Source organism: Rhinoderma darwinii, chromosome 6 (assembly GCF_050947455.1).
Source record: "Rhinoderma darwinii isolate aRhiDar2 chromosome 6, aRhiDar2.hap1, whole genome shotgun sequence".
NCBI classification, from domain to species: Eukaryota; Metazoa; Chordata; class Amphibia; order Anura; family Rhinodermatidae; genus Rhinoderma; species Rhinoderma darwinii.
In genome coordinates, this window is record NC_134692.1 from 70,021,170 (window position 1) to 70,048,122 (window position 26,953).

The window sequence follows — 26,953 nt, forward strand, 5'->3', positions numbered from 1 at the left end:
AGGTGGATGAAGATGACCCATTTTACAAAACATGCTGGTGTGTAGAAGCTGTGGATGGAGGCTTGGTATAGTATAAACTTTTATTAATATTTTAGTGAGGGGGAGGGGGCTGAAAAACCCCATAAATTCACCCATTGATGTTTGGGTTTTTTGTTATTACGTCATTAACTGTGTGGTATAAATGACATTTTGACTTTATTATGTGGGTCAATACAACTGCAGCGATACCAAATTGTTATATTTTACTAGTTTTGCACAATTAGAAAAAAAATCTAATTTTTGTGTTGCCATGCTGGGAGAGCCATAAGGCCAAGTTCACACTGCATTGTTTGGAGCGGATTTTAGCACAGAAACCGGAAGTTTAAGGCGTTTTTATCCCAGGCAATTTTTGTCCGCTCGCGGAGCAGTTTGCGCCATTCGTTCTGAGCATGTTTTAACCAAAAACCGGCTGTGGCTTTTGCATTTCCTTAATTTAAAAAAACAAATTTGTTGGTTTCTTAAAGTGTCAAAAAACACTTGCATTTCAAAATCAGCCTTAAAAATCCTGATGGTTGTTTTTCCTGATTGGCAGAAAACGCTGTGTGCACATACCCTAACTTGTTATATTTTTCAGTTGACTAAGCCGTGAGAGGCCTTGTTGTGGGACAAGTTGACTTTTTCATCGCTATCATTTTGGGGAACGTACAACTTTTTGATCATGTTTTGTGTGTTTGTTTGTGAGATGGAATGAACAAAAAACAGAAATTCTGGCATTGTTTTTTATGGCGTTCACAGGTTAGACGTGATAATTTTATAGTTCAGGCCGTTAACAATTATGTGTACTTTTTAAAATTTGAAAGTTTGTGAATTTTCTTTATTTCTGCATAAATTTGACCTAAAACTACATCAGATTTTCACAAAAGTCCTAAAGTAGTTAAAGAGAAATAAATTTAAAAAAAAGGATAATTGCTCAATATATTTATATATTGAGGAAAATGAGCCAATATCACATATCTCTGAGTGGCAAAAGTATGTGAACCTTTTTTTTCAGTATCTGGTGTGACCCACCTTGTGCAGCAATAACTGCATCTAAATGTTTCCGGTAAATGTAGATTAGTCCTGCACATCGGCTTGGAAGAATTTTAGCCCATTTCTCTGTACCAAACCGCTTCAACTCGTCTATGTTGGGTGGGTTTCCTCCCATGAACTGCTCGCTACATGTACTTCCACAACATTACTATTGGATTAAGGTCAGGACTTTGACTTGGCCATTCCAAAACGTTAACTTTATTCTTCTTTAACCATTCTTTGGTAGAACGATTTGCTGGTACCGTATAATGCAGAATTCATTGTTCCATCAATGATGGCAAGACGTCCCGGCCCAGATGCAGCAAAACAGGCCCAAACGATGATACTACCACCACCGTGTTTCACAGATGGTATGAGGTTTTTATGCTGGAAAGAAGCGTTTTCCTTTCTCCAAACATAACGCTTCTCATTTAGCCCTTTTACCCCTTCCCGACATTTGACGTATCCATAGGCCAAAGTCGGGTATGGGAAGTATGGAAAGGGCTCACGGAATGAACCCGCTCCATACGATGCCGGCGTTGGCTGTTTGTTACAGCCGACACTTCAGGGTAACGAGCGGCATCGCGCTCGAGCGCAATCCCGCTTGTTTAACGCGTTAAATGCTGCAGTCAATACCGACCGCAGAATTTAAATCGTTAGAAAGAGGGGGGCCAACTCCTCTAACAGCTCATCGTGCCCCCCGCAACGCAATCGTGGGGAGGTGATGGTTGCTATGGCTGCTTGGGTGCCTAATGAATTGCACCACCTCCGACAGGGCTTAATAAAAGCCTGTCAGAATCAAGATATACTGCAATACATTAGTATTGCAGTATATCGTGCAAGCGATCTAACGATCGCTGGTTGAAGTCCCCTAGGGGGACTAATAAAATAAGTAAAAATGAGTTAAATAAATTTGTTTTTTTATGTAAAAAAAAAAAAATAAAGTTAAAAAAACCCCCCTTTTCCCATTTTCCCCCTAGAGCATAGTAAAAGAAATAAAAAAGAAATAAACATAATTGGTATCGCCGCATCCGTAAAAGTCTGAACTATTACAATATATCATTATTTAACCCGCACAGTGAACGCCGTAAAAAAAAAAAAAATGTAAATGCCAGAATCTCTATTTTTTGGTTACCTCATCTCCCACAAAAAAATGAAATAAAAATTGATCAAAACGTCACATGTACTCCAAAATGGTATCATAAAAAACTACAGCTTATCCCGCAAAAAATAAGCCCTCATACCACTTAATCGACAGAAAAATAAAAAAGTTATGGCTCTCGGAATTTGGCAACAAAGTAAATTATTTTTTACACTTCGGTTTTTACTTGTAAAAGTAGTAAAATATATATAAAAAAAAAAACTATATATAGATTTGGTATCGCCGTAATCGTATTGACCCACAGAATAAAGTTAACATGTTGTTTTAATTGCAGAGTGAATTCCGTAAAAACGACGTGCAAAAAACAATGGAGGAATCACGGTTTTAATTTTCTACCCCACAAATAATTTTTTTTCCCCCTTTCCTAGTACATTATATGGCACAGTAAATGGTGCTACGAAAAACTACAACTCGTCCCTCAAAAATCAAGCCCTCATAGGACTATATAGATGGAAAAATAAAGTTAGTTATGGCTTTTGGAAGGTGAGGAGGAAAAAACTAAAATGAAAATCTGCAAAAGGGCTGCGGGGGGGGGAAGGGGTAATGACCGGACCTGAAAAGGCCTTCATAACCAGCTAAGTTTTTCTGTTTTTGCCTTTCAGCAGCCATAACCTTTTTATTTTTTCATTCATGTCGCTATGTTTTATGTGGGAGAAATTGTATTAGAAATTGGGTTGAAAAAAAAAATTTTTTACGCCATGAATATAGGAAAAAGCGATTTGTGGCATAGTTTTTCTTGTTTCGTTTTTATCCCGTTCGTTTCATGCAAAATTAACCTGTTAAATTAATTCTTCAGGTTATTACAGTCGTATAGATACCTAATATGTGTAGGTTTTTTGTTTTTATGTAATGTAGGGGAAATAAAATATATTTTATGCAAAATAATGACTTTTTTTGGGACATTTTTTAATTTATTTATTTAGTAACTTTTTTAAATCCCATTAACCCCTTCAGGACTGCGCCTGTTTTGACCTTTTTTCAAATCTGACAAGTGTTAACTTATGTAGTAATAACTTGGGAATGCTTTTACCTATCCAAGTGATTCTGATTTTCTCGTGACATATTGTACTTCATGTTAGTGAAAAAAAATTGTTGATAAATTCAATGTTTGTGTGTGAAAAACACCAAAATTTAGAAAATTTGCATTTTTCTAAATTTAAATGCATCTGCTTGTAAGACAGTTCGTAATACCACACAAAATAGATACTATTTCATATATCCTATGCGTCTACTTTATCTTTGCATCATTTTTTAAACATTCCTTTATTTTTCCAGGACGTTACAAGGCTTAGAACTTTAGCAGCAATTTCTCATATCCTCAAGAAAATTTCAAAAGGCCATTTTATCAGGAACCAATTCAGTTCTGAAGTGGCTTTGCGGGCCTTATATATTAAAAAGTTCCCATAAGTCACCACATTTTGAAAACGGCACACCTCAAAGTATCCAAAACAACATTCAGAAAGTGTTTAACCCTTTAGGCATTTCTCAGGAATTAAAGCAAATTAGAGGTGAAATTCACAAGTTAAATTTTTTTTTTGCCAAAATTCATTGGTAATACATTTTTTTTCTGTAACACGGAAGGTTTTACCCAAGAAATGCAACTCAATATTTGTTGCCCAGATTCTGCAGTTTTTAGAAATATCCCACGTGGCCCTAGTGTCCTAATGGACTGAAACACAGGCCTCAGAAGCAAAAGAGCACCTAGTGGATTTTGGGGCCTCCTTTTTTTTTATAATATATTTTAGGCACCAAGTCAGGTTTGAAGAGGTCTTGTGATGCCAAAACAGTAAAAAAAACAACCAAAAGTGACCCCATTTTGGAAACTACACCGCCTCATGGAATTTATCTATATAGTTAGCATTTTGAGCCCACAGTTTTTTTGCTAAATGTATTTGAATTAGTATCTGATGAAAATCGACTTTTTTTTCTAAAAAACTTAGACAATTGTAATTTTTAAAAGGATTAAAGGAGAAAAAGCACCAGAGCAGGGCTTAGAAGGGAAGAAGCGCTATTTTGCTTTTGGAGCTCAAATATAGCTGAAGTTGTAAATAAAAATTAATGTTAAAATATGTAGTGCCCAGTTTGTGTCACTGAAGACAAATACCTCATAAAATATTAAGCGGGTTCTCCCGGGTATGGCGATGCCATATCTGTGGACGTAAACTGCTGTCTGGGCACACTGCAGGGTTGAGAATGGAGGGAGTGACATTTGGTTTTCGGAGAGCAGATTTTGTTTGGAAGTTGTTCCGTTTGGGGTTTTGCTGGTATTTCAGTTTATAATGTGGGGGCATATGGAAGCTGTGCTGAATACATCAGGGTATCATAATAGGGAATAATAATGCAGTAAATATATATTTCACAGATGTGTAGCCGGCATCGCAATGATAAGTGGTGCCCAATCCTATCCGCTTTTGGAACACTGCACATTTTGCGTCGCCATATACATAGAGCCAGAGATTATTCATTCTTTCTACAATGCTGCTGTGTGAGGGCTTATTTGTTGCAGGGACGATCTGCAGTTTTCATTGGTACAATTTTGGGGTATATGCGATTTTTTTATCACTTTTTATTCCATTTTTTGTCAAGCAAGGAGACCAAAAACCATTAATTCTGACAATGTTTTTTACGGTGTTCACAGTGGGCTATAAATGACAATTTTATTTTATTCTGCGGTTGGATAAGATTACGACGACACCATATGTATATAGTTTTTTTTATGTTTTGCAGCATTTGTGCAATAAAATCACCCTTTGTTTTAAATTATTTATTTTTAGTGACACCATATTCTGAGAGCCATAACTTTTGGGAGGGGTGGTGACCAAAAAAAAAAGTGATTCTGGCATTGTTTTTTGCTATTCTTTTGCAGTGTTTACCGTGCGGCAAAAATAATATTATAGTTTGGGTCGTTACGAACGCGGTGCTACCAAACATATGTACTTTAACGTGTTCAATTTTTTCCTATAATAAAAGTCTTATTATAGGAAAAAAAACATTTTTTGTTTTCGTAACTTATAAAACTTTTATTTTTATTAATCTTTTTGTCCCACTAGGGGACTTGAAGACTTGCAGCTCAGATCGCTGCTACAATACATTACACTACCTATGTAGTGTAATGTGTTCTAACTGTCATTGTGACGTGACAGTCACTGACAGGAAGCCTTTGAGAACCAGCCCGGAGGCAATTATCTGGCCTCCATGGCAGCCCCCGCGATTTCATGTGGGGGCTGCTGATCTGCTCTAAGCTCCTTAAATGCCACGATCGCAATCAACCACCTCATCTAAGGGGCTAATTGCCAAAATCAGCGGCGATGGGCCACTGATCGGCAACAGGGAAAGCAGGGCAAACACCCTGCACATTTAACTGCGCTGCGGTGTGGCGCCGTGCGGCGGTTAACTACCAAATTACAGACGTAACTGCACGTTAAGGTGCGCAAAGTTACTGCTCACCTTGACGTGCAGTCACGTCAAGGTGCGGGAAGGGGTTAAGGGATAACTTTACTTACAACTCTATCTTTTACTTGTAATGTATTAGCATACTCCTGTATGCCAATACATTACACTGTGTCACTTTGACACAGGCTGCTGTTAGGGCAGCACATAGTGTGCCCCAAAAGCAGGCAAACTGAACAGACAGCCCTGGGGTCCTCTCTTGGTCCCCAGGGCTGACTGCAGAGGGATTCCCTGGTCGGTAACACAATCAAAGAGGGGAGTTCCCTTTGATCATGCTGCGGTCACGGATCGCGGCAATAAAATGGTTAAACAGATGGGGACGGAATGTTTTCCAATTCCAGCTGTATTTAGCAGGCTGCTCTAAGATCAGGAACTGTAAGTTACAGCTCCTGCTTAGAGGATGAGTGCTCACAGGAGTGCTCATCAGCACCTTCTACAGCGACAACAAAAGACGTCACTGTAGACGAAGCACCTGCACCGCCTACCATCAAAAGACTGCGGGCGGTCGTTAAGGAGTTAAACCAAAATGTTTGATTCTGGTCTCATCCGTCCACATAACATTGTTTCAATAACTTCTGACTTGCCCAGGCAATCTTTAGCAAACTGCAGACGGGCTGTGATGTTGTTTTTGGAGAGCAGCAGCTTTCTCCTTGCAATCCTGTCATTCTCACCATTGTTGCTCAGTGTCCTCCTGATGGGACTCATGAACATTAACTAATGTGAAAAAGGTCTTTAGTTGCTTAGATATTACTTTGGGTTCCTTTGTGACTTCGGACTATGACGCCTTGTTCTTGGCATGACGTTTGTTGGTCGACCACTCCTAGGGAGAGTAATAATGATCTTGAATTTCCTCCATTTGTACACACTGTCTTACTGTGGCTTGGTGGAGTCCAATCTCTTTAGGTCACGTGTTGTGAAGATCAGACTTTGATAGACCCCTGTTCTTTAAACAAATCAGTCGTCCATTCACACCTAATTGTCATCCTATCGATTGAAAACACCGGACCTAAAGGTTCACATACTTTTGCCACTCACAGATATGTAATATTGGATAATTTTCCTCAATAAATGACCAAGTCTAATATTTTTGACTCATTTGTTTGATTTATTTCTCTTTATCTACTTTTAGGACTTGTGACAATCTGATGTAGTTTTAAAGGAACAGTGTCACCAAAAAAAATTTTTTTATATCAGTTTGATGTTAGTGTTTTATTAAAAACATTTGTATTTATTTGTGTGTTTGTGTGTTACTTTTTTTTATTTTTACACTTTTTCTTCCCTATGGGGGCTGCCATTTTTTTTTCCATTTCTGTATGTGTCGATTAACGACACATACAGACATGGAATACGGCAGCTCCAGTCCCATAGGGAATGCGAACGGGGCCCGTTCCATCCACTATGGTGTAGGCCGTCTGTGTGGGAACGGCGCATGCGCCGCTCCCACACAGTCCAATTTGAAATGCGCGCCGTCCGGCGCCATTTTCCTGTGGACCGGAAGTCGCGGCCGGACAGTAAGATTACTACTTCCGGTCGCGGCTTTCGGACTTGTGCACATGGAGCATCGGCAGCAGACGGAGCGGACGGACCGGAGGGAGCGGCGGCGACTGGAGCAGGTAAGTGATTTCTATGTATGTTCGTGTTTTACTGTGTGTTTACTAGTGTATGTTAACCTACTACACTGTGTGTTAGCTCAAAAAATGGCGACACACAGTGTAGGAGGTTAGACCGTTCAATCCCCTCGTTTCTCCCGGCACTAGTCAGGATAAAGGAGGGGGGGATTCTGAGAGCTCACTAGAGCGAGGGATTTTTTCCCAATTTTGCAGCATAAAGCAATGTGGTTGCTTTACCACATGCAATGCTGCAATTTTGGGAATTGCTCCATCTAGTGACCAGCAATGGGAAATATTATAAATTAGAATCCAATTTATAATATTTCCTGACTCGTGAAAAAAAAATAAAAAAAATTAGAACATTGTTTAATCACCCACACACTAATTGTTTAACTAAAAAAAAAAAAAAAACATTTTTTGCTAACACATTCCCTTTAAGTTAAATGTATGCAGAAATCTAGAAAATTCTGAAGGGTTCACAAACTTTCAAGCACCACTGTAGTTGACGCGGTTGCTATTGACCCGGACACCTAAGGTCTTAAACGGTCGGGATCGGCGTTATTTACAATCCCGGCCGTTAGAGCGAGGTGTTGGCTATATAATAAAGCCGGCACCCACAAGTTATGGCGCGGGCACAGCTTCTGAGCAGACGCCATCAGCATGACGTGCTACTACATCAATTCGTGGGAACTACTTAGTTCCCATGACGTAGTAATACAAGCTGCATATTTTAAAGAATGAACATAAAGCATTGAACCTAGAAGAGGATATAAACACTGTAGGAAGACAAACAAACTAACAGCTACAGGTATATTCGGTTGATAGCTTATTGGTAATATATCTGTCACCTATGAAAGATCGAGGTTTACAGTCACGTGGCTACCATTGTAAAATCAGTAACTATGATCCAGTCCTAATCCTAGCTTTGAAATGTGGAATTTATAAAATGTGGCATTTTTGCTGTGGACTTTGTTTTCACAGACTGAGGCCTCGTTTACACGAGCGTGATATACGTCCATGCGACGCGCGTGCTTTTCATGCATGTCGTACGTACCTATGTAAGTCTATGGCTTTCGCGCAGACAGTCCGTGAGTTTTGCTCAGCGTGAGTCCGCTGAAAAAAACTCACGACATGTCCTATATTTGTGCGCTGTTCGCGCATCACGCAGCCATTGAAGTCAATGGGTGCGTGAAAATCACGCAGGTCACACGGAAGCACTTCCGTGCGAACAGTGTGATTCGCGCAACAGCTGTCAAACTCTGAATGTAAACAGAAAAGCACCACGTGCTTTTCTGTTTACAAACATCCAAACGGAGTGTCATAATGATGGCGGCTGTGCGAAAATCTCGCAGCCGCGCATCATACGCTGATGACACATGGAGCTGTTAAGTGCCTTTTGCGCACGCAAAACGCCACGTTTTTTGTGTGCGCACATGCACACGCTCGTGTAAATGAGGCCTCAACCTGATACAGCACAGCTGCAGAATATTGAACAGATACTCTAAATACATCAGTGCTTTATAGATAAAGGATGGAATGTAAATTATAATAACATTAGAAACAAAAATATGGCTAACTGTACTTGTAATGTAATTCCCTGGCAAAGAAAAAAAATAAAAAAATAATAATAAACAGTTTACCCCCTACCTTTTTCCTTCTGAGGAACGGCTACCCACTGGATCAGAGCAAAGAGTAGAAGAATGACCAAAGAAGCCATGCCTATCCCCCTGAATGTTTCTGCAGCACCTGGAAGAGCAAAAAAAACAAAAAACACAATGCAGATAGATCTGCCGGTTAGGAGGTAAGATAAAATTACTCATTTTCACAGTCATTTAAAGGCTATGTAAACCTTTAAACACTTTTTTAAATAAAACAATATATATCATGGTGTTTTAAGCAACTTTTTAATTGGTTTTTATTTTTTAAAAAAAACTTTTGGAGAAACAGCTTCTATGTATCCCGGATACATAGAAGCTGCATCCTGCACGTGAATCAGTCAGGTCAGCAGGACGGACTGTGTCAGTTACAGCGACACGCAGGATCCAGCGGTCATCGATCACATCTAACTTTATAACTTAAACGGTATTATTGCAAATTCGAAGCGGTGAGGAACCACAGCAACTCCGCCACAAAGTGGCAGACCACGTAAAGTTAGGCTAAGTTCACATTTCGTTTTTACTGTACGTCTGATATGCACTTTTTGACATGGAAAAACAGTGTCAAAATGTGTACATTGATTTCTATGGTCAGGACGGATGCCCTAATGGTGTAGTTTGGGCATAATTTGTGTGCTTACGTTCTATCCTTTTTTTTCCCACGTCCTGAAAAGCGTAGTCTACTACGCTTTTCAGTACTTTTCCCAAAACGTATACCACACGTATAAATTTTTATTCGTATTGAAGTCAATGTCGACGTATGGACGACGTACGCAATCTTAAACCCTACGTTTGCTTACGTAAAACGTATACGTTTTTGTCACCGTATATGAGAAGTCTTGACTTTACAAAGTTTGATTTAGCTCAAGAACAAAAAAAAAAATTATACGTTTTTAGGACAGAAACGTATAAAAAAAGTGTATGATGTATACTACAAAAAAACTTAAGCGTAGGTTACAAATGCATACGTTTTTGTAAAGTTAAAACTTATAAGTCGTCTCATACCACAAACGTGCGCACGAATGTGAATGTGAACTTTTTTTTTTTAAATCAAACCAATTTTATTGATACGAACACAGAAATGAAATAACACATTAACATTCACATTACAATTTTCCAACATCGTATACAATAGTTACAGCATATCAGGAAATCCCCAACTTCCCCCCTTTCCCCCCTCCCCGCACAGCCCTCCCCTCCGCCCTTTGTTTCTAGTACCATTCCTGGCCAGAGCACATTTCTCTTATCAAGGTTCCCCACCACCCCTTTTTGCTCCAGACTCTATCACCCCCTGTTCCTCAGACGACTCTTGCCCTTAGTCTGCTCAGTTCAGGTGACAGCACCTCAGGACAGGCCAACAATCTGCTCCATTGTTTCTCAATTTTTTTTTCCGTGCCCCTTTTAGAAAATATGCTCCATCAGGATATTATAATTCAACATTCCTACAATTTCCCTCATCCCTGGTGGCTCCGCGTCCAGCCAGTGTTTAGCAATGCATTTCCTCGTTTGGTATAATATCTTGGCAATTGCCAGGCTTGCCATTCTGTCACTCTCCAATTCTCCCACCGCTCCCAACAACATAACTTTAGGGTCTGCCGCCAATTCCCGACCATACACCTGCTTTATCAGGTCCAATATTTCCCCCCATAGGGTCCTCAGGGCCTCACATGACCAAAACATATGCAATATGTCCGCCTTCTCCTCCGTGCACCTAGGACATTTAGTATCCGTTCTAATACTCATCTGTTTTAATACCCACGGGGTGCGGTACACTATGTATCAGGAAGAGTTGTGATCTCCTCTGCGCCAGACTGAGCGATAAGTGACATGTGGACGCTAATATCTCTTCTCACTCCTCCTCGGTCAATGGACCGACATCCTGTTCCCATTTCGCTTTTACCAGCACCATTGGGTTTCCCAAGTGTTTGGACAGTAAGCTCCTGTACACCATTGAGATCAGGCCTTTGATCGTGTCAGCCCGTCCCACATACTCTAGGACCCCAAAAGCACAGACCGTCAGGTCCACCACATGCGCCTGTAGGGCATGACGGATCTGCAAATATTGGTAAAACATATTGTGCTCCAGTGGAAATAGGTCTTTCAACTGCTGAAATGATCTCAGCCCGTTGTCATCATACAGGTGTTGTAATCGCCTAACCCCTGCCGATTCCCATTTTTGCATGCCCTCTAATTGGTATAATTCCCACAAGACCGGATTATGCCATAGGGGAGTATATTTGGTACACATTCCCACTCCCAGGATCTGTTTGCATTGCCACCATATTTTATGTATCAGGAGTAACGTTGGTTTAGCACTCGCCAATCTCTTAAAGGTATGCGCTTCCAGACCCTCTAGTGGGTTAAGTCCTCCCCCCAAACATGACAATAAACGTGCACTGGAGCCCCAGGTCTCTGTGTCCTCCCACCCCTTAAACTGTTGGCTTTGGGCAGCCAGGTAATATATCCAGGCATTTGGCAGCGCGACCCCCCCTTCGTCTTTAGGCAATTGCAATTTCTCCAATTTAATCCTTGGAACCTCTTTTTTCAAGACCAGATCCCGAAAGAGATTGTGCAATCGTCTGAACCATTGCTTAGGTATCCATACTGGGGAGTTATGAAGAATATATAAAACTTGAGGCATAAGGATCATCTTGATTAGATTAGTCCTCCCCAGAGCAGAGAGCGGGAGCCTGTTCCAGGCATCCACCTTATGTTTTACCTTGAGCAGCAGTGATAAAAGAGGAAAAAGCCACACGTCTTGCAGAATGAATGAATGAGTCAGTGATAAATGAAACGAGACAAATCTTAATTGAAAATTGTATGTCTTACCAAAGAAATTGACCAATACACCACCAATCATGGCCCCACATCCTCTACCAAGTCCAAGATGAAGGCCCTGAAGGATGCCCTGAGCAGACGTCCGTAATTCTGGCGGAACTGCGGCACTCAGATATGAAATGCAAGCTGCCCATATGGCTGCATGGGTCACACCTGTTTAAGAGCAATAAAAACGTAATCATTCAATATTCAATAATAACGTATTCATGCAATTGAGTTTATTTGTGAATGTGAGTTAAAGAGGCTCTGTCACCAGATTTTGCAGCCCCTATCTGCTATTGCAGCAGATAGGCGCTGCAATGTAGATTACAGTAACGTTTTTATTTGTAAAAAACGAGCATTTTTGGCCAAGTTATGACCATTTTCGTATTTATGCAAATGAGGCTTGCAAAAGTACAACTGGGCGTGTTGAAAAGTAAAAGTACAACTGGGCGTGTATTATGTGCGTACATCGGGGCGTGTTTACTACTTTTACTAGCTGGGCGTTGTGTATAGAAGTGTCATCCACTTCTCTTCACAACGCCCAGCTTCTGGCAGTGCAGCACTGTGACGTCACTCACAGGTCCTGCATCGTGTCGGCACCAGAGGCTACAGTTGATTCTGCAGCAGCATCAGCGTTTGCAGGTAAGTAGCTACATCGACTTACCTGCAAACGCCGATGCTGCTGCAGAATCATCTGTAGCCTCTGGTGCCGACACGATGCAGGACCTGTGAGTGACGTCACAGATCTGCACTGCCAGAAGCTGGGCGTTGTGAAGAGAAGTGGATGACACTTCTATACACAACGCCCAGCTAGTAAAAGTAGTAAACACGCCCCGATGTACGCACATAATACACGCCCAGTTGTACTTTTACTTTTCAACACGCCCAGTTGTACTTTTGCAAGCCTCATTTGCATAAATACGAAAATGGTCATAACTTGGCCAAAAATGCTCGTTTTTTAAAAATAAAAACGTTACTGTAATCTACATTGCAGCGCCTATCTGCTGCAATAGCAGATAGGGGCTGCAAAATCTGGTGACAGAGCCTCTTTAAAAGGAAATTGCTCATAGCATCACGTTACAGATTGGAGATTAGATTTAAAAAATAAAAGCAGTTTGTCTAGTAAGAGCAATTTATCAGTTTGTTTTTTTCATAATGCGGACCCAGTATGGTTCCGCAAATGCATTTCTCAACGTTGAAATTCCAACACCAAGAAGGGCAAGCCGTAAGGTTATGCAAATCTTGGAAGTCGCAGGTGTCGCTAAAATCGGCAAATGATCAAATTGTCAAGAACGTAGCTCCAATCTGTGGTATGTGGGAAGGGATTAAACCCAGATGGAAAGCAAAGGTTTTTAGCCACATGAAACCTCAAAAATCGGATCAAGTGGTGTGAGATGATTGTGTGATGCCTCCTGTTAGTCAACGTGGAAGTTATCACCACTTGTCCCGAACAGAGGGGGACAGAATCCTTGAACTGAGTGACCTTGGTTTATCAATCCAGCAGATTGCTATGCGCCTAGGCCGAGATGACAGTACTGAGTAGTGTAGCTGAGAATACAGCACTGGGATGACATCATACCTCCCAACAGTCCCGGATTCAGCTGGAGAGTACCGGATTCCAGGCGGTGTCCCGCTGTCCCGGGCGGCTGGTGGTATATACCGATGTCAACGATATCTGCGTCCTGAGGACGCAGCACTGGCGCTGGAACTTTATATGTGGGCAAAATGGCAATTTATATGTGGGCACTGTGGCATTATCTACAGTGGGCACTTGCACCATCTATGTTGGCACTGTGGCACTATCTACAGGGGCCTTGCAGCACTATACTATATGGGGACAGCTATAAGGGCATTATACTGTATGGGGCAGCTATGGGTGTATTATACTGTATGGGTGCATCTATGAGGGCATTATACTGTATGGGGCTCCTAAGTAGGCATTAAATTGTATGGGTGCATCTATGGGGGCATTATACTGTGTGGGGGCAGCTATTTGGCATGATATGGTGTGGGCTGAATCAGGTTTGTATAAATTTGAGGCGTGGCTTAAAAGGAAAAAAAAATTGCTGTGCCACACTACGCTTGCCGCATAGGTTGTCCCTCTTTTCGATACTTGAAAGTTGGGAGATATGGGTGACATAGATGTGCTTGTAGGATCTCTGTCTCTGTCTGCTCCTGCTTCCTCCCCCTCTCCATAGACTTCTATGCAGTGTCTGTGTGACTCACACTCTCTGTGCTCCCTCCTCCTGCACCCCTCCATAGAAAAAGTTGTAATAAAAAATATAACATCAATAGGTGTGTACTGCATGTCACCTCAACGTACAGTTTTACAAACAACGGACTTCTGAGGGTTTGAAAAAGACAGTGTCTCATTAAGGTTCTTTCAGCATCAGGTCGATGGAAAGTTCACAATTTGACACAGGTAGTATTGGTTAACGGACCATCTTGTGTAGGTCAACAATTCAAGCTAATCGTAATTGTGCAACACTGTGGAGCATCCTCTCTTGAAAGCACACATACCGCCACAGGGAACTACCTGCCAGATAAGCATGCTGGGCAATATTGTTCATTGATCAGATATGTAGAAGATTTTGACTTCTCCATTCTCAGAAGTCAATGGATCGTGTTGTTTATGTGCACATCAGCGAGTTAGAATATAGGAGTATAACACAAGGGATTTACAGTAATTATATGTAGACATACCAAGAATGTTGTTTGTCCAGATCACTAAAAATGTGCTTTACCCCTTGCCGACGAAGTTATTTGTTTCTTTAATTTTTGTTTTTCACTCGCAGTCTTCCAAAAGTCATACTTTATTTTTCCATCAACATAGAACTATGAGAGCTTACGTTTTGCGGGACGAGTAGTAGTTTTTAATGACACCCTTTATTGTAGCAATGTACTGAAAAACGAATTCTTTGTGTGGAATAGAAAAAAAACAGATTCTTCCATTTGTTTTTGTTTCTCTTTTACAGTGTTCAAAATGCGATAAAAACGACAAGTTAAAGGGGTTATCCGGGGAGCAAATAAAAAAACAAAACCAAACATGTCTAAAGATATTTATATAACCATCTAATCACTTTCCCTGCAGTAATTCACATTTCAGCCTTACTCACCCATCCACGATGTAACACTGTAGCCACGGACAGACTTCTAGATGGTAGGCTGGACTTGTCAGTTCAGTGCTCTCAGGAAACGACAGTTCCCATCATGTACCTAGTTTTTCGATCTTATGTGTATCCCAGCCTACCGCAAGTACTGTTCATTAGAGCAGTCTCCACTTTAGATGTGTTGGTGCATCATCATCCCACATGTCCACTTTTTTTTTGCATTTTTATTTGGGAGCAGAGGTGACCAAAAAGAAGCAATTCTGGCATCTTTAATTTTTATTTTTTTTATGGCGCTCACCCTGCGGGATAATGTTCTAAACTTAATTTCACTAATGTTTTCGATTTTTCTATAGTCCCCCTAGGCAATTTAAACAAGCGATCATCAGATCGCTGGTACAATACACTGGAATACTTAAGTATTGCAATATATTGTGATTTTTTACCCGCTTCTTAACCCTTTGACGCATCAAAATTCAGCGCAGAGAACAGACGTCATCTTACGCATTTTGGTTTTAATTCCACATTTCAACTGTATCTGCATCCTCAGGACGCAGATACAGTTGAAAACAATGGTAGAACAGGGGCAATTTGGTCCCTGTTCTAATATTCACTATGTAACACCGGCCGCTCACGGGTCTTGCGCCTGTCTGTGCAGAGCCATTCACAGGTCGGCACAGACGTGTGCCATGCAGTGCAGTCATCACGCCTGTCTGCGCCGAGCCACACAGACCGGAGGAGCAGAGGAATCTCCTTCACTCATCATTGAAACGGGGTTAGGGGAGTATGTATTTTATTAGACACCATCAGGGCTGTGTGGGGGCATAATACTGTGTGGGAGCAGCTGTGGGGCATTATACTGTGTGGGGGACAGTGTCAGGGGGTATATTATACACAGTACAATACAACAGGCTCAGGCGATATATTAATTCAATGGCGTAGCATGCAAATAGTGGGCGTGGCCTAAATAATTGTTCATAATCGCCCAGCCCTACGATGGCTACACTTTAAAGTGTAGCTAAATGTTTGACAAACTTCTGACATGTCACAGCTAGAACGAAGCAGCTACCGCTTCGTGTCTGTTCGGCTTTTTCCGGAAAGCTGATGGAGTACGAGCTCATAGACTTTCTATTGAGTCCATACACCGATACATTTATTTCTGGAAAAAGCCGAGCACTTTAGCTGCTTCGTTCTTGCGATTGGTGGGGGTCTCAGCGCTCGCACCCTCACCAATCCAAACTTCTGACATGTCACTATGACTTGTCAGAAGTTTGTCAAACATTTAGCTACACTTTAAACAATCACTAGTACAACAAATTTGACTATTTACTTTACAAATTTTGATTGACTATAGAAAAAAAAAAAAAAAAGCACTTCGTAGGTAACCAGAAAAAAATAATTTTTTAACTATATTTCCATTTCAGTATATAGCATTGTCATAACAGGAAGTACTGCAACCTGACAAACAATGTGATCATAGCCGTTTTAGTTGTGGGGCAACCAACGCCTTGTGCAAATGTATCAATAGGACTTCTGACGACTACTTGTCTGCCAGAGTACACAAGGAATCTAGATTTATCTGAAGTCTTTTGCTTCACGCCAAGAACATAAAAGAGAATGAACACACTTCATAAAGGGCATAATTAAGTTATCCTCTGGCTTCTGAAACACCAGTATTAATCTTCCAAGAGGTTCGTTCTTAAACAATTCCTTGGAGCAAGATGCAAGACACTTATTAATTAGGGAACCACCCACTCATCGTACATATAAAAAAATATATATAATTTGTTTGCTCACCCCTACTCTTTTCCCCACGGAGTTCCCTCAGCATGCTGCGGCTCATACAAGGTCCTGATCCTGCCTATACCCGTACCTTGTATGAGCCGCAACATGCTGAGGGAGCCTCAGCGGAGGAGAAGGGGAGATGTGGTGAGTAACGAACACATTTTTATCCCCTTCTTGTCCGATGGGGAAGTGGGGGTGGTTTTGATCGGGGAGGGGGGGGGGGGGGGGAGATGCGGGGCCTGGCTTGGGCCTCTACCTTGCTATACCCCACAGTGTAAAATCGATGCCAGCTAGGCGCGTAGATTTCCGCTATAATTTAAGTCAGCCTTCTGGTGTAAATTATAATAAATTTGTCGGGCCATTGTGGTCCCGCCCCTTTTAAATTAACCACGCATCCGGTTTCAAAAATACTCGAACAGCATAAAATGGCCAATTTTCACTGCGAATTGCGACTTTTCTACGCCTGAAAACTGCCATAGAAAGGTTGATGAATCTCCCCCCTCCCCCTCCCTTGACTGTTGGTGGTTTGCACTTGGAAATCTTGTGATTCTCTTTTGGCACTGCTCACATCGAATATACAATTGTTTACACGATTTATTGCAGTTTTAACACACTTTAAGGCCCTGTTCACGCGGCAGAATTTTGCGCCGGAACCCGCCACGAATTCCACCACAAAATTCCGCCTGCCTTTCATTTCAATGGGAGTCGGATGCTTCTTTTTGAATAAATCATCTAGCGGGAAAAAAAAAAAAAAAAGCGTCCTGCTTAACCTTCAGGCGGATTCAATCCAAACCTCCCATGCAGCAGGACTAGCCACGCAAAATCGGTCGTGTGAACGGACCTAAAACGTACACCTTTGCACAGATTATTAATTATTTTTTATTTTGGTTCCCAAATGCAAAAATTAAGCAGCTTTCTACATAGTCTTCATTAAAAATTCCCCACCATAGTGTTACTGTAGGGTCTGTGTAACTTCTGTACATGGTGCTATTTCGGACATAGATCCGACAGAACACTGCTCCTGGCTGCTCTCGGCTCAGGACTGATCTCATCTCATTTCTCTGCTCTCCCCTCCCCCTCTCAGAATATCACAGAGGTACCAGTAGGGAGGGGGTGGAGATTGTACATAAAAGAGCAAGCCATATTCGAGATGAAGGAAAGCCCCCATAGCAGAGTCAGGAGGAGAGGAATCACACAGGCTCTATCACAGTGTAGATAGGGAGAAGATAACCCACAGATCCCACACACTACTCAGCATAAGTGTGTGGGATCAAGGGAGAGAAGATTATACAGGGTATATAAGTGTATAAGAAGGGGCAAGCGGTACAGGAATGAAGCTGTGCTGGTACATGTACAATAGTGAAGGCAGCAGCATCCTGGTGTCACAAAACTCACATCCAGTATGGATACGCCAACATGAGAAAAGTCTGAAACTTGGATCAGGTTTCAAACTCAATATCAGGGGGTCTAAAAATGAATGAAGAAATTAAGATTGCAGCATGAGATAATTTTTTTAAAGTTTTTATTTTTTTTTAACTCCATGTAACCACTCATGTGATTTACACTTCGCATGTGAAAGAGGAAAACCTCCCAGTGTACACGCTAAGTATATGCATAGGGCTCCATTAACCCAAAGGTGGCAAGAACAGTGTTCTTTTGACCTCAGTCGGGCTGGTATATGGAATTGCGTAGAAGATTATGCTATTCCATACAACTATACACAGTAGAAAAATATCATATACTGGGCAGTAGATTTTTTTTTGCAATGGGAACCTATGGAACCATTAAAGCCTCTCCGAGGTGCACGTTGGCAGATTTTCCCTGCGTATAGGGCAAACAGAGGGGCCATAGCATAATGTAAACAGGGCCTAACGTATTTAAAAAAACATTTTTTAGAAGTCAAAAGGCATCCATAGCCTTTAAATATTTCTACCATTCAACCTCTGGAGGCAAAATATCAAACATGATAACAAATAAATGTGGAAGTGACTATTGATACATGGACCCACTATGCGATGGGCAGGTATTTGAATATTTATATAATGCTTTAAAGAAAAAAAAAATTAACAGTGTGTTGTAGCCTACTTGAATAACCCAATGTCCCCATCACACATATAAAAGGCAGATGAGAGAGAACAGAAAGCACGGCGCCACATGGTACAGATTACCCAGGTACAAGGTAGTAGACAATTGAGAGTAATACTAACCTGGTATCGGATGATGGAAAGCAATGAGAAGTTAAGGTGCTGCTGCTGCCAGGACTCAAAACCGGTGTTTCAGATGAAAGACCGCAAAATTTGTGCTGGGTTAGCAAGAAAAGGGAGTCTCCGCGGGCGCTGCTGCACTTGAATGGGACCAGATAGACACAAAAGTTCGGAGTGACGATAAGTGATGTACGAGAGAATAAATGATAAAATAGGATTTATTGATATAATGACTACGCGTTTCAATGCCGCACCGGCATCTTCATCAGGTATTGACCTGATGAAGATGCCGGTGCGGCATTGAAACGCGTAGTCATATCAATAAATCCTATTTTATCATTTATTCTCTCGTACACCACTTATCGTCACTCCGAACTTTTGTGTCTATCTGGTCCCATTCAAGTGCAGCAGCGCCCGCGGAGACTCCCTTTTCTTGCTAACCCAGCACACATATAAAAGGTAATTTTACTTATGTCGATTTACACAAAGCAAACAGACTTTCACTAGTTTAATGACAGCGGCTGTAATGGGTAAACAGTGAGTTGATCTTCAGGTCTCTCATTAAGGTCAATTGTTCATCTGGCTTCCAAGTAAAATATTAAGAGAACAACATTTAGCAAACCGTTTAACCACTTGCTTACTGCCAGACACTATATTCAGCTGAATGGGAGACATAAAAATATTTATAAAACTGTCTGGAGTCGGAAGTAGGGACAGCCAGACAGTCTATAAAAAAAAAGTAAGGATATATTTTATAACGATCTCTGCCACTGCAAACGCTGAATGCTGCTTGTCGTATAAGTCCCGTTACTCAAGTGATCGTCAGATGCCCAGTAAGGGCTAGAGCTCAGATCAGCTCTTTGATGTTGGCATAGAGACCGTATCTACAGGAGATGCCATGTGCACAAAAAAACACTACGTTTTTTGGGGAAAATGAATATAAAAAAATAAAAAAATCACCTCTAGTTCAAACTACAGTATAGGGGCCTGCCACTGATGACCAAAAACTATACATCACGGATATCAAAATTGTAATGAAACAGGGGGTCCACAGTTTTAGTACGATTTTATACTATTAAAATTTTTTAAATAAACTTAAAAGCCAGTCATATTTTGGTAATTTTGCCCCAATAGGAGACGCGCACACAAAAAATAAACTCCATGTAGATGTTACCTTTTAGAAGATACGAACCCAGGACTCCGATGCTGTAAGGCAACAGTGCTAACCGCTGAGAAACCGTGCTGCCTGTTGCCACTGACAGCTATTGGTCAGAAAAAAACAGCCTGCATACAGTTTACATCCAGTTGCACCCAGCTTTAAAAGTTTAAAAATATAAAAAAAATAAACAGTTTTCTTTAACAGGATGGAAAACGTGGGGTGAAACAAGCTTACCTATGTCCACAATAGTCAAAACCACACCCCTTTTTCCAAAAATTCCGATTTCAGCAGTGAGGTCATGCTAGTGCACACTGCGGATACCAGGAAGTAAAGGCTCCGCCTCTTTGTCTGCAAGATATCTGCAAAACGGCTTTTTTTTTTATCCATAAAAAGGCTTAGTGTACATACAGCAGGTCTTATCTGCTTTTTATTAATTTTTTCTTTACAGCTTCAGGGTGGTTGTCAGCCTTACTGCTAGTCTAGTGAACCCCTTGAGGGTGCCAAGGAAACCAGGCAGCGCTTCTTCCACCACCAAAGAGTTAACGCTGCAAGAAACCGAAGACTCCGGAGGGCGAGTATAATGAGTGAAGACCACCCACACTTATTCTTTTGTGCTCCTCACACCTTGGGGCTGGCAGTCAGCCGCATCGCCAAATTTAGGCCACGGCTCCACTGCGGCCTGCTAGATCGCACTCTCCCGCAGTTTCCCTCTCATCAATCTGGATGGCGACCTCGCGGTCTGGCCGAATCCAAAATTCAGCCCACAGCTTCACTGTGGCCTCCTAGGCCACACTCTGCCTCTCTCCCAGGTGGAGTCCCTCTTGCTAGGCCTCCTGACTGGTGTGCAATGTTGGGATCAGCCGTATTCAAAATTTAGCCTGCAGCATTACTGCAGCCTGCTAGGCCGCACCTTGCCTCTTTCAAGGGTGGGCCCCACCTTTCTCTGGGAAGCATCACTAAAGACCGCGGTCTTCACTGCTAGGTCGCATCTCCTTTCCTTCATTGTCTGGTTGCAACAAAAATACAGGCTGTGGCCTACTATTATGGAAGAATGGAACGAATATACAAAGTATCCCAGACGCACTTCTCCTCGCCTCCGTTACCTCCATAGGCGGAGTAGCAGTTTGGCAACACATATTAGGGCCCGTTGCATCCCCTAATTTAGTCCCCGGATTTACTATGACCTACTAGTCCACACTTTGTTTTTGCAGTGGTTATGACCACACTTCATTGACCTTTTTCTGCCCTTCCCGAAATTATTGGTGCACGAGTAGGATACTATGGAAGGAAGGAGGACACCCAAATGGTGACATCGATGGCTCTGCCTACCTCAAAACATTGTGGTAAGACCTGCCTGGGTAACTACTTTATTATTGCTTCTACCCCACTTGTAGTTTTTGCTAGTATTGTATCTAGCAAGAGGGGTATAACATTACTTCTGCAAGCACCACAGTGTCACATTACGGTCTCCCTAGTCCGTACCACTGCACTTTATTGTGAAGGACCCCCCGGTGGTGGTTTATGTAAAAAGTACTTGGTCCGATTCCCACTTAGACCCTTAAGTGGCTAAACGCTGCCGAATTTCTTCCATGGAATTCTGTGCGGAAATTCGGCCGCATTCACAGTAGTAGCAAAATGGATGAGATTTAGAAAATCTCATGCCCACGCTGCAAAAAAAAAAAAAACGCAGCGTAAACGTTAATAAATTGATCTGCGGTGCAGAATTTAAAATCCGCAGCATGTCAATTTATGCTGCGTTTTCGTTGCTTTTCTGTTGCGGGTTTTTCCCATTGAATTCAATGGGGATGCAAAACCTGCAACAGAAAGCCAAGTGTTGCGATTTGCGGCGGAATTGCAGCAGTTCCGCCGCAAATATCGCAACTCAGGAAAAAGTTATATACTTACCCAGAACTCAGCGGTCACCTGTGATAAAACGTCATCCCAGGTGGCCGGTTTGCCGCAGAAGTCGCAACACTTGACTGTTTCGAGTTTTAGACCCCCAATTGATCTAAAACCCGATTCCGCAGGTCAATTTGTGTGCGGAATCTTACATAAAAGTATGCAGCGTGTGGATAAGATTTCTTGAAATCTCATCCACTCCTCTGCTATTGTATTAAGCTGCGGATTTTCTGCAATGAAAAACGTGGCGGAAATTCTGCAGTATTTACACCACGTGTGGACTAGCCCTAATAGTTCACATCCCTTGACAGGTTTGCACTTAATGACAAGTTCCTGTTCCCAAATCAGACTTTGATGCGGACAGTGCCCAAAAGGCTGGGGCAGCCTTATTAATCTAGTCTAGAAGACACTCTAGATCAGGGGTCTCAAACTCGGCCGGGTAAGTGGGCCACATATAGGAAAAATGGGAAGTTGACGGGCCGCATTACTTTCAAATTTGATACAATACAAAATTATTGTTAATCAATTAGTTATTTGAACTACTATAACACTATATTACTATAATAATAATAATACTACTACATTACTATAATAATACCGCTAGGTTTAAAATTTAAGAGATTTCTCCACGTGCTTATTTCAGCAATCCAGCTTTCCAGTTTAAGTGTCGCTAAATGCAGATGCTGCCGCAGAGCCCTCCGCAGATGCTGCCGCAGAGCCCTCCGCGGCGTGCCCTCTGCTGATGCTGCCGCGGCGTGCCCTCCGCTGATGCTGCCGCGGCGTGCCCTCCGCTGATGCTGCCGCGGCGTGCCCTCCGCTGATGCTGCCGCGGCGTGCCCTCCGCTGATGCTGCCGCGGCGTGCCCTCCGCTGATGCTGCCGCGGCGTGCCCTCCGCTGATGCTGCCGCGGCGTGCCCTCCGCTGATGCTGCCGCGGCGTGCCCTCCGCTGATGCTGCCGCGGCGTGCCCTCCGTTGATGCTGCCCCAGTGCCGTCAGGGGCTTGCCTAGAGCTGGCGTCCCGGAGCAGAGCCGCTTCTGGCACTCTGCCTGGGATTCCAGCTCTGCTCCTGACATCACTGTCCATATATAGACAGAGATGTCAGGGGCAACCCCAGAGCTTGAGTCCCGGGCAGAGCGCTAGTAGGCTCTTCCTGGGACTCCAGTTGGGCTCCTGACATCACTGGGACTCCTGCTCTGGGGAAGCCCCTGACATCATTGTCGATGTATGGACAGCGATGTCAGAGACTTCCCCAGGGTCCCAAAGCAGAGCCGATAATAGAGCTCTGCCCGGGACTCCGCTTTGGGGAAGACCCTGACACACTGTCCACATATGGGCAGCGATGTCAGGGAATTCCACAGAGTCCCGGAGCAGAGCCGACACCAGCGCTCTGCTCGGGACTCCGGCTCTGGGGAAGCCCCAGACATCGCTGTTCATATGTGGACAGCGATGTCAGGGAATTCCACAGAGTCCAGGAGCAGAGCCGACACCAGCGCTCTGCTCCGCTCTGGGGAAAACCCTGACACACTGTCCATATATGGGCAGCGATGTCAGGGAAATTCCACAGCGTCCCGAAGCAGAGCCTGTACTAGCGCTCTGCCCGGGACTCCGGCTCTGGGGAAGCCCCAGACATCGCTGTTCATATGTGGACAGCGATGTCAGGGAATTCCAGAGTCTCGGAGCAGAGCCGATACTAGAGGCTCTGTGTCCCGCGGGCCGCAGATGATGGCCCGCGGGCCGCATGCTCGAGACCCCTGCTCTAGATATAGGCCACAGTACTACCTAGACATGAGTGCTTCCCTTTCAGAGTCTTGTAGCTCTTCTAAGGGTTTTTTTCTTACACACTCTGTCACGAGTCTCTCAAGGTGTCCTAGTCAGGTGTTTTTTCCAACCTCAAATATCTGGATCTGAAGACCTCCCGGCCCACCACCTAAGGTAGACCTGCTGGTTTCTCCTCTGGTTCAAGATACCAGTATCCCTACAGTGGACGCTGCCTTTTTGGAATTTGACAGGTTCTCTTTTCTGGAGATAATCTAGTAATGTGGTACCACTCAAATCAACTCTGCAGTAAAATACACATCGAGGCTCCTCGGAAAATACAACTCTTGGTGCCTTTTGATTCTGATCCAGCTTCCAATTGCTTTCACGGGTCTCTGTGATTCCGGTCTCTTGGTCCAGGACTGCACTCTATTTTCTCTGAGGTTACAGGCGATGGGAGCATTCACTTGCCACAAAATGACCGACACCTGGAGGACACACCTCTGGCTGATAATCAGCTTTCACTCAGGTTGTTGGTCAGGATTCTTCTCATTGGGACTCTCAGATCAGTCTCATTACAGACACATGGCTCTCAAAGTAGTCACACTTGTTCCCTAGCCCAGTTTTTTAGGTCCAAAAGAACGGGCCTGGCCGCCCCATCCTGGATGAAATGCACCTCCATAACTTTGTCAGGGTCAGGCACTTCAAAAGGGAGTCTAAAAGGACCGTAATTAATCTTTTGTACTGCGGTGGATACCCTTAATATCAGAGCCATTAACACTGCCTCAGGCTTCCCTCTATCCTGGCCTCTGCTACTCATGTCTTTACAAAAATTCTCGTCATGGTAATGCCAGTTCTCCGCTTCAGGAGTTTTTCGGTCAAACCATACCAGTTAGAGGTCTTGTGTAGGCCCTTCCATCTTTGGAAAACTTTGGAAACCAGGACTGCATTCAAAAAATACACGTCATTCTTGCTCCTTCCTCTCTCCATCCAGATGTGTTTAATACCGTCTTACCTGGGTACATCTTCCATGGAAGCCTTCCCCCTACGCTTAGTGCCACATTCGCCAACTTCATCAAGCTATTCCAATCTGCTAAAATTGATATCCAACTTAACTGGATCATCCAATTATTTTTTCTTCTCCAAACTCCCCTACATATGGACGTTCGTTCCCATCCAGTCTGACAATGCCTGCATTATTGCCTACTTGGACCATTTGGAAATACTGCTAAGATGCGGTTACCTAGAGTCGAACAGATTTTACTGTGAGCAGAGAGCCGGATCCAGCTCTCCGTTGCCTACATAGCGGTAGGGTCTTCTGGATAGCGGCCTTCCCCATGAGAAGTCTGGCCCCATTCAAGTAGTTTCTTCACTCTCTTACGGTGGATGCTATGGTCATTTTCTGGGATCAGTTCTTTCTAATGTACATCCCCTTTCTATTGTACATGGCCCCACTTCTAACTCTTCTACCCTGGTTTGTTCAGGCGGATCGAGGCAGAAGACATTTCATCTATCCTGGTGGCTGTGGTTTGATCACGTTCTCTTTTCTAGTCTGAACCTCCGTGCCGTCAGCTTATCAGAGACACACTACTCTCTTGGTTTAGTTTTCCACCTGGCTTGGGGCACAATGTCTGACGACATGTCTTCTCGAACCACAGTCCAGAGATCTTTTTCAGAATGAGTTTTTCAGACAAGCGAAGGCCGGCTGACTTTACAACCTCATATTGTCCACAAGACTTGCTTCTGTCAGTGGAGGAATGCCATTTCCTCTTCCCTTGTCCAGGATTATCTAAATCAGGGGCGTGGCCTTAGTTTTCAAATCTCATATACATTTTTCTCTAGGGCGTTGCCACTCTGCTCCCACTAATGTTCACCCCATTATTCTGTCGGACCTCAAGTTTTATGTGGGGGGCCTCTTGGCCGGCCCACTATTACTCCTCTGTTTTACAGATCCGTTAGACCGTAACCTAGTCTCTCCACACCTTAGGGGCCCGCTCAGATATGTCAGTTGTCCCTTTGTTTCCCTCCGGCGTGTTGCAGAAAATCCGGAGGGAAACCGATGCGTCAGGGGCTCCTCCTGGGGGGAATCCCAGACCCCAGCGTCAGCAATGCTCTGGCCGGGAATTCCGCTGAATACAGTGGTGCTATCTAGAGGGGGCACTGCTGCATTATCTACAGGGGGTACTGCGTCATTATCTACACATGAAATTCAGTTTTTAAAAATTAGTCAAAAACTGAAACACAGAAAAGTAACGGATACAAAACAGACGTAAAAAAAGGACAGAGACGGACGTTTTTAAAAGCCGACACCCGTCCCTGTTGTGTCAATAGAAACAACAGCAATCCCAGCATAGTGTCGGGTGGGTAGGAGATACGGGGTGGGATTGGGTAGATGTAAAAGCAGAAAAAACTAGCTTATTCTTGAAGGTAGGGCTAGCGTTTGGCATCTTTGCAGGTTCAGAACACAAACTCTAAAGTGACCCTGATAGCTGGCGGGCAATTAACATTCAGGAAAGGACTATGTGCATCAGCACACAAAAGGACCCAGCTTTCCCAAAAGCTTTCAACTTTTTGCATGTTCAGAAGGCTGCTTCGAAGATTTGATCTTAGGTGAGGTCAGTGGACAGCAGCTGCCTTCTGGGATCTTCCTCTCGGCGCTGCACTGAATAGGACACAGGTCACATTACAACGTGCATGTCAGTCTTCAGTGTAGCGCCGAGGCCGGAGCAAAGCAGGAGAGCTCTGACATGATACACAACATGTATCTCATCGATCATGTATCCAATAAATCACATACTGTGCACCACTCTGATAAAATTGGCACATTTTTAGAACAGACTACCTTTTTGGTGGACCACTGTGGTAAAAACGGATGTTAAAAACTGATGACAACCTATGAGTCTGTAGTAAAAATTCTGAAAAAGCCTGATGGCAACTAACATTTTTGCATCAGCTGTAATCACGAGAGACAAGAAAACTGATGCTGATGCAACTGATATGTGAACGCACCCTTAGGCTTTATTCACACGAACATTAAATAAATACGTGTGACGGCCATTGAAACAACGGCCGTCACACGGACCTATGTAAACGGGGCCGTTCACACGGCCATTGTGTCAACGGAGCACGTGAAGGGTCCGTGAAAAAAAGGACTGCTTTAATACGTACCAATATATTCTGTGTCAACCAATTGATGAGCAATTTGTTCTGTAAATTATCTTCTTAAAGTTCATGGGGGGGGGGGGGGGAGCAGCTTCCATCCTTGTTTCCTAACCATCAAGAGTTTGGTTCTAGGTTT

General features: G+C 43.1%; 1 protein-coding gene across 2 annotated transcripts in view; it reads right to left on the reverse strand.

Annotated features, from left to right (window-relative positions):
* MFSD6 (major facilitator superfamily domain containing 6) overlaps positions 1–26,953 on the reverse strand; it is an 86,569-nt gene that overhangs the window by 10,688 nt on the left and 48,928 nt on the right. For both annotated transcript variants that reach the window (XM_075829919.1, XM_075829921.1), the window contains exons 4-5: positions 11,754–11,915; positions 8,917–9,015 (exon numbers count right to left, since the gene is read on the reverse strand). In XM_075829919.1, coding sequence (XP_075686034.1) covers positions 8,917–9,015; positions 11,754–11,915 — 261 coding nt within the window. The remainder of the gene's footprint in view (positions 1–8,916; positions 9,016–11,753; positions 11,916–26,953) is intronic.